The sequence below is a fragment of the Pteropus vampyrus genome, unplaced genomic scaffold (assembly GCF_000151845.1).
Source record: "Pteropus vampyrus isolate Shadow unplaced genomic scaffold, Pvam_2.0 Scaffold18, whole genome shotgun sequence".
Taxonomy (NCBI): Eukaryota; Metazoa; Chordata; class Mammalia; order Chiroptera; family Pteropodidae; genus Pteropus; species Pteropus vampyrus.
In genome coordinates this window covers 11,409,905-11,418,845 of record NW_011888799.1, presented here as the reverse complement: position 1 = coordinate 11,418,845, position 8,941 = coordinate 11,409,905, and the positions used below count along the sequence as shown (strand labels likewise).

At 40.1% G+C, this 8,941-nt stretch overlaps 1 protein-coding gene across 4 annotated transcripts in view; it reads right to left on the bottom strand.

The window, feature by feature from the left end:
• The window catches only part of CUNH6orf141 (chromosome unknown C6orf141 homolog), a 58,098-nt gene extending 50,357 nt beyond the window's left edge, over positions 1-7,741 (bottom strand). For 2 of the 4 annotated variants that reach the window (XR_002779116.1, XR_002779115.1), the window contains exon 1: positions 6,477-7,741. Coding sequence is in view for 1 of the 4 variants with exons in the window: in XM_023527685.1 (XP_023383453.1) it covers positions 6,787-7,377 (591 nt within the window). In the remaining 3 variants the exon portion in view is untranslated. Of the gene's footprint in view, positions 1-3,477; positions 3,957-4,713 lie in introns of those variants that run through there. The other 2 variants (XR_002779114.1, XM_023527685.1) reach the window with 2 other exon arrangements.
• Between the last annotated feature and the right edge of the window lie 1,200 nt (positions 7,742-8,941).

Below are 8,941 nucleotides of genomic sequence, written 5' to 3'. Positions count from 1 at the left end.
CTGTGTTACTGTTTATATTGTACCTATTCTCGAAATGAAAGAATATACAGGGATTAAAGACACAAAGTATACTCCAACTGAGTTTAAAGGATTCTGACTCTCAAAATAAATGTATATAGCTGATTGTGTGTATGTGTGTGTGTAGAGGGTGGAGAGAGGAAGAGAGGGAGAGAGGCAGAAGAGAGAATAAATTCTGTAACTGGTTCTTCTAGTTTCGAACTCTGTCTTCAAGATAGTCCTAAAATTAATGAGTGACTGAATATATAAATGTCCAGACCACATATATAATAACATATGAAAAAAAGACGCAAGAGTCTTAGTATAAACCACTGGTTTAGTTTTGATATGATTTCTTGTGTTGTATGTCTTCTACTCTTTTTTTTAATGAAAGATTAAGGCTTTGGATGAAAGATGAACTAAACAATAACAACAACAATAATAATAGCTAATTTTACATTTTTATTGTATGTCAAGCACTATAAGGTTGATACTATTTATCAGGTTACAGAACTCTGACCTACAACCCCTGGAGGAACTAGCCTAGAAAACCAAACCATAGCCTCTGATGCAAGTAGCCCAGAAAGATCAGAACTTGGTCAATAACTGCCAGCTTCCCTATTTGTTTGCACACATCTAATTCAGGACCCACCAGAGAAAGCCGTAGACCAATTATAAAAGAAGTCCCTCTAATAGCCTGCTTCTAGCTTCTCAACAGAGCATATGTGAAGTCTTCAGTTTTTGCTATTGTCAAAGAAAAATTGTACCAAAATTAAACAAGCAAGGAAGACTTATTCAAGACTATTGCAATAAGGGAGAGATTAAACTCAAATTCTTTGAAACAGAAGGTGGGAGAGGTTTTAAGCATTGGGGTGAGCTAGTGGAAAGTACTGGACGACATTAGTGGGGAGGTTAGTCAATGCCACTAAGCCATCTGTGTTTGCTGATGCTTATGAAATTGGGCTCCTATCCTCTCAGACTACCAGTTAGGGGTCCTGCCTTTCTTGGTTACACTTCAAAGAGATGGTGGCTCCCAGGACCTTAAGACATTCCTAGTTGTAAAACTTACAAGAAGTTAGGATATTTACATCTCAAAAGGCAGAGAAGGAATTTACCTCACACGTTTTCTCAAGTAAATGCTGTAAGAAAAAGGAGGTCAAGAGCCTAAAATCACGTAGGAATCTGTCCAAAGTTTAGTCAAGCTGAGGATAAAGTGAAGGTCATTTTAATTACTATAAAGCTTTCCCCTGCCCTGCCTGCCTTTGCTTTCCTGCCAAGTGCAAGTGATGCTGACTGATTCCCTATCTATACCAAGCTCTGAATAAACACTGTTTGTCCTATTTTTGTGAAAGCTGCAGTCTCCTAGAAATACACATTCTGTCTTATACTTAGAAATCTGAGTTAGAATTTAAAGTTAATTCCTTGCTTAGAAGATAACCAAATCTTATGTTTTGTTAACTATTGGCTGTATAAGCCCCAAGAACTGATTATAATTCCTTTCCCAGGAAGGAAAGTAAACTGGACTGTTTTTCTTCATCCAGAGGTTACAAGGATTTTTGCTCTTCCTAACTAAAGAGAAAAGTGGACTACAGTTATAAAGATGTCCAGATATTCGGCGTTTGTTTTCTTACCTGAATTGGTTGATTCAAATTCAGGCTCCGCCTTTCGCCCACCCCCTTGCGATTCATTATGAGTGGCTGACAAGTCCTGACTCAGCCTGCAGAAGTGTTGCAACTGTGCTTTCTTTTAATGACTTCATGCCCTTCTTCCCTCAAGGTGTTTTTAAATATTGTTTCACATTCTTAGATAATAAGAGAACCATATTTCTGAAATATAGTCACTTGCCGCTAAAGATATTCAGTCAAGAGGGACCACTTATCAGATGATCCCTAAGTTTATAATGGAGCAGAGAAATTCCTATCATCTAGTGACTTCCTAATTATCCTAAAGTCATACTCATACTACAAAGCATTACTCATATGTCTGTGGTGATGATGGTGTAAACAAATCTTTGGCATTGCCAGCTGTATACAAGTACAGTATATACAATTATGTACAGTACATAACGATGATAAACTGTTACTGGTTTATGTATTTACTATGCTATACTTTTTATAAAAAGTTTGCTGTAAGACAGTACACTGTTATGCCAGCAGCAGCCCCATACATTTTACATGCTTACCTCATCTCTTGATTGCATCGTTTTCTCTTGTTTTTGATAAATCTTGTGTTTTATAAATTTTGTGCAGCCTAAGTGTAGTCATGTAGTCTTTACAAAGTCTACAGCAGTAGCATACGGTAATGACCTAGGCTTTCACGTTCACTCACCACTCACTGACTGACTCACCCAGAGCAACTTCCAGTCCTGCAAACTCCATTCCTGATAAGCACCCTTACAAGTATACCATTTTTTATCTTTTATACCGTATCATTACTGTAACTTTTCTATATTTAGGTACACAAATACCACTGTGTTATACCTGCCTATTCATCAGAGTAACATGCTGTACAGTTTTGTATAATAGAATAAGCTATGCCATATAGCCTCAGTGTATAGTAGGCTATACGTCTAGGTTTATGTGTACATACTCTATGATGTTCGCACAAGATGAAAGAACCTAAAACACATAAACGCATTTCTCAGAACATATGTACCTCCATCTTTAAGCCTACATGACTAGTTTTAACTCCAATAGTCAATAGAAAAAACTTTAGAATAACGATTTCACTCTTTCATAATCTCTAAATGGTTTCATAATTCTATAAAGTATTATTTCCATGGCATTGTCAACAATTAATGAAGAATACAAAAAAGTACAAACTTTTTAGTTTTTGCAAGTGTCCAAGTAGGAAAAAGAACTATATACAGCATATGTCAATGTTTCTCAAACTTTAATGTGAATGACACAGGAATCTTGTCAAGTCGCAAATTCTGATTCAGCAGATCTGGGGTAGAATCTGACATTCTGCATTTCTAAAAACTTTCTTGGAGATGCCCATGCTGCTGGTTTGCAGACTACACCTTGAGCAGCATCAGTGTACATTAGTTTATATATAAAAACAATATTCAGATTTTATATATAGTTTATGCTCAGTTTATAGAGTATGGATATATACATAAAAATAGAATAAAAGAAATAAAACCAGTCTAGAAACATACCAAATTTTAAACGAAATTTGGAATTATGGGTTTTGCTTTCTTTTATTCCACTTTTCCTTTCCCTAGAAAAATATTTCCTCAAATTTTTCTTAGTGAATGTTTTTCCTTTAATAGAAAGCTTTTTTTCTTTTTCTTTCTTCCTTCCTTCCCTTCCTTCTCTTTCCCTTTCTTTCTTTCTTTCTTTTTCTTTCTTTCCCTTTCTTTTCCTTTCTTTTTCTTTCTTTCTTTCTTTTCTTTCTTTCTTTCTTTCTTTCTTTCTTTCTTTCTTTCTTTCTTTCTTTCTTTCTTCTTTCTTTCTGCTTTCTCTCTCTCTCTCTCTCTCTCTCTCTCTCTCTCTCTCTCTCTCTCTCTCTCTCTCTCTCTCTCTCACTCTCTCTCTCTCTCTCCTCTCTTTCAGCAGAAAGCAGATCAAGTGCTGGTGATGATCAACAAAAGCAGCAAGTCAAATGTAATGAATCTCAAAAGTGACAAAGGCTGTGGACAAAGGTTTTCAGAGAGCTTGCTGCTTGCCTGATCCATGGTAGATATGTGACTGTGATATCTGCCTTATGGTCACTTGAGTGGCCAGGTGGCTTTTGGAAGTCCTTGTCGTGATTCATTCACCTGAGACAATTTTAGATGATCACATATTTTGGTGAGGTGGAGGTGAGACCAAAGTGCCAAGACCCAGCCATTCTCAGAGATATCTTAGTATTGTGGATGCCCAAGTTTCACTACGGATTCACTCCCAAGATACTGTGAATGCAAAACGATTCCTCAAGCTCCTCACATGACAATGTTCTGCCTGGATCAGGAAAATCTGTGAAGCAAATTGAACAGTATCTCAAACTTACTATGTTTCATTAACAGGGAGACATCTGTCTAAAGGAAATCTATAAGCATGTCGAAGGCAGTTAACTGGGAGTTTGGTAAGTGCTTTGAAAATAATTTTTACTTAAAGGAGATAAAATTAACCCAAACTTATTTGGATTAAAGAAGTTAAGCTGACTTGAAAAAAATACATTTTAAAAGAAATGAGATAAAATGAAAATGAATAATGCCTATTCTGTTTTTCTGAGACAACAGTGCATCAGATTTAAAATCTCAGAGGGAAAACAAACTAACCCAACAGGTTCTAGAGAAAGTATTCAAATCTCCCACCTGACAACAGGAAATAGTGTGCGAAACCGCTTCAGAGATTCAAGCATGGTGCACGTTAGGCCTTGGAGCTTTAGGATGAATCTTTAGCACATGATGTGGTGGTCACTTGTAAGGAATTTTAAAAATGTATTTACTGATCCATTAAGTGTTGGGAAAAGCTAGAAATAAATCTTTCAGCAATGCAGAAAAGAGTCAGTAAAAACCACTGGTTTGAGTTCTATAGGATTTCTTATGTTGTATGTGTTCAGCTACTTTTTATTAAATAAAAGACTAAAGCTTGGTTAGGATGAAAGTGAATTAAACAATAATAACACTTATAATAATTATAACTGCTAATTTTGAGCATTTATTTAATGCCAAGCCTTGTTCTAAGTATTTTTTATTTAACTTAATCCTGGAAAAAAAACCCAATGAAGTCGACAATATTTATTATTCCTATTTAACAAATAAGGGCACAGAGACACACAGAGATCAAGAATTTGCCCAAAGACACAGTAAGTAAGAGGTAGAGCAGTTTTGAACCCAAAAAGCTAAATTCGAGAGTTGCCTCCAAATGATGCTATCATTTTTGGTCAATGTTAAAGAGGCTTTTCCTGTTGACTATATTCAGTGCTCAATTCCATGAGGCATATGACTCACAACCAAATTTATTAAGTCACATCTGAAATGTGTCTGCCAAGAAGTTTAACCTTACACAGGAATCAGGCAGGGTTGTTGGAAGAAAAAAGATAATTCACTTTTTGGGGCCTATATTACCTTTTCTACCTACCAAATAGTTTTGAACACAGATAAGCTCAGGTCCTAAATTCCTCTCCCAAGTGAGGGTCTCATGGGCCTGAGAACTGTTAGTGGTAACTCTGCAGCCAACAGGCCTTGCAGGACTCAGGGACATCAAGGTGATTCTAGTACTTCTTACAAACATGAGTCAGAAAACCTAGGATGCCCTCAGTCAACTTTGACTCTCTAGAAGTCCCTCCAAAGGCCATTCTCAGTCTTTAGGAAAGAGGTGACCATATTCTTGTCTATTTAGTAAGCACATGCCATTACTCATTGTGTGACTTACACAATCCACATGACCTCTAGGCCTAGGCTGGCTCATCAGTAAAACAGGGATATATCTTACCTATCTAGTCTGCTAGGAGACAAGAAGTGGATCAGATGATAATTTTGAGGGCATTTCAAGCTCTAAACTGAGAACAAGGGGCATAGAGGGAGGAGTGGGCACACTGTTCAAAAATTTACTCTTCGAAAGCCAAAGTCCCACTGGTCCCTTACTTCTTGCAGTGACTGAATACCACCCCTTTAGCAGTACTGAAGTCAAGCAGTTTATCTCTGGAGGGAGTGCTCTGCTTCTCACAGATTTCCAAACCAGGCCACGCTACCAAAGGGTTAATAAAGTCAGTGTTTATTTAAAAAGAGGAATAATTAAACTAAAAATGAGTTGTTTCCATAGCACCAGGAGAAATTTCTTTTCAACGGCATCAAGAAAGTTGCATTTTTAATTCAGTCCTGACTCCAAATCTTATTAATAAAGAGCTATGGACAAGAATAAGATATATAGTCCTTTTATGGCAAACTATACATTTCTATCCACCTTTAGATCAGCAGATTTATCTGCAGTATTTTAAAAATTAAAATAATTTAAAAATTCATATTAAAATCATTTTTACTAGACTAAATTAGACACTTTGGGGTAAAGCCCTTTTAAAGAGATTTTGCCTTTAAAGCTGTTTTCTGTCCCCCTCCCCGACCTTCTTTTCCTTGATCCTCTTTTCTTCCTAACACTTAAATGTTGAAGGAGGGACAGAAAAATGTGCACATCAGAAGAGAGTATAAAGAAAAAAAAAATCGTTTACTTGTTGCTTTCACTTTCCCGTTTCTTTTTACTTGCTTTTTCAAATTTAAGACAAACCTCTCGCCATCTACTCCCACCCCCTTTACAGAGAGCAGCCCTCAAACTTCGTTTCTGCTTTTAGGTCTTAAAGAGAAAGTGGGGAGGCAAAAAAATGATCAAATGATCACGAGAGGTATTGCAAAATGAGAAATAACAACAGATTTTCTTATTTCAAAACTCCCGTTTTTCTAAATTCAAAATACCTTTTCTTCCCCTCTTCTGTATGACTTAAGTCCCCAGACCTTCACTGTATTTAAGTCATGATAGAGGTATTATGTTGCTTACAATTCTTCAGTCTGTATTGTGTGCCATCATCTGCCATCCCGAAGCGCTGCGCCATCCTCTTAAAAAGGTCCTTGCTGTCGGTTAGTTGCAGGTTGGGGTTCCCGGAAGAACATTTTCTTTCCTTGAGGATTATTGCTCATCCACCAGCCCCGAATTTACCTCGGGCTCCTCCTTCCTGTTTAATCTCCTGGGGGAATCAAGGTCCTCCAGAACCTGAAAAGATCGTCTCTCCGCGTAGACGCGGGGTGCCTTTCTCCGTGCCAAGAGAGCGCGGGATTCTCCAGTGGTCCCTGCGCCCCCACAACCTGCTTTACTCCTTGTTGGTGAGAAAAGTGACCGCGGTCATGGAACGCTCCTCGGTCCGTGTGGTCATGCAGCCCTTCGTCCACGCGGTCCACAGGACTTCTTGTGTCACCTGATAATCCACGACCCGCACGAGCACGGATTTGGGTGAGGCTGCGGGGTCCCGCGGCGGAGGTCCAGAGCGAGAGTCTACACGGCTGCCAGTGATTGGCTTTTCTCGTGGGAAGATAAGAGAAGGACAGTCGGGTTCCCGGTCGTCTTCATCAGCCAGGGGAAGGTCCTCCTCACCGGCCGCCTCTTCCCGGGCAGGATCCCCTTGAGTCCCCAGCCCCCGCTCTGGATGAAGAAGGAAGAGCACTTTCTCTCTGACCCAGGACAAAGAGCCCAGATTCTCCCCGGCCCGGCGGTTCTCGTGGTCACCGCGCCGGCTTCCGCTCGCCCCCGCCGCCCTGGGATTCCGGACGTCCGCGGCCAGGGGAGCCCCGTGCCCCTCAACTCGCAGAAAGGACCCTGCGCGCCCCAGGCTGCCGGGGAAGTCCGCGCGATCCGTAGGTCCGTGGGGATCCAGGACCCCCATCCTGGTAGGAGGGTCATTCATTCGTCGGTCCTTTCACAGGTTCACGCAGTAAACTCCAGCTGAGCTTTCGAAAGCGCGGGACTGGCAGCTCTGGGTGTGGTCACAGCACACCCCTCTCCCTACGCCCCGCCCCCAGAACCTGAGAGGCGTTCTGAATTTGCGGCTGATCTCCGTCCCCCGAAACCCCCTTCGGCCTCTACCTTGAGGTTTTTCTAGCTATTTCAAGACAAAAAGCCCGACATCCCCTGGTCGCTCTTCTTGTCCTTACCCTGGACTCTAACCATGCTGCCTTTGTCGTATTTCTAGTTCTATCCCTGCTTACTTCTCAACTCTATCCCAGTTTCCACCCTCCTTGTTTTCCAGAGTTGAGGCTCGAAACACCCTCGTACTGCTCACCTTTGAAATGCGCAGCAAAGTACGTCTTCCCACGGACTCTTCACGAACTGAAGGAACAAGGAAGTTAAAAAAAAAAAAAATCTGACTTAATCAATTTCTTCTGAGAAAGGGTTTATGTCCACTCGGACTCTGCCCCCACCGTGCTACCGAGATTATAGAATGTATAGATCAAAGAATCAGGCTGGGAAAGTTGAAACCTTTGAGGAAAAGCTTTTGGTTTGTCTGCTGCTCTTCCTTTGGAATGCCAGGATCGGTACCACAGTGGTCACACCTGTCTCCATTTTGCTTATAATCAATGCCGATCCCAGGAAAGGGCTCCGTGCCTTTGATCAAACAGAAACAAAACAAAAACAAAACGTTAAATGAACTAATTCAGGATTAATATTATGTGTTCATATCGTTTTAAAAAATTTCCCCTTCACTTCCCCCATTCACCCTCTTTAATGTCAGAGGTTAAAATATCCTGTGTAGGCTTTTGGCATCTACTCATTGCCAGGCCCTCTGCCACACTCATCTGGGCTGGAGGTTAATGGGGAAAGCTAACTAAAAGAAAAACGGGAGCTTAGTTTGTGATTTCCAGTCCATCTTTGGTAACAGGTGCTTGTTTTATTAGGAAATGCTCACTGTTTTCCTGTCTTTTAGAAAAATGACTGCAATGGTAGAAATTCCTGCTCATGTATGACAGGCTAGGTGGTATGGTGAAAAGATATTTTGGAAAGAGAGGACTTTTTGATGTCAGCCAACTAATAACAACAAAAAAGGTGTTGTAGGAGGTGTGAGAAAACCTGGGTCAGATCTGCCTGATTTGATGTCTGATTTGGCTGGTTACTGCTAAGTCACAACTCACTAAAGTTTTTGAGTGTTTTAGACAAGAATTGTTCTAAGCACACTCTACATATTTAAACTCACTAATTCTTTACCACAAACTAAGGAAATAGTACTATTACTATAGTCTCCTTGAGAACTTTGAAGAACAGGGAAGGTAAGTATTTGCTCAAGGTCAAGCACAGATAAACAGTGGAGCCAGGATTCTAACATTTTACAATGCTTGCTCCTATTTTAAATTACCTTCCTATTTTAAGCCTACTTCCTCTTCTTTTCTGTTCATTTACTTAACCAGTAATTACTGGGTGTGTGCTCAATGTCAGCCACTAATCTGGGTGATGGGGACTTTTGGGAGAACAAGCCA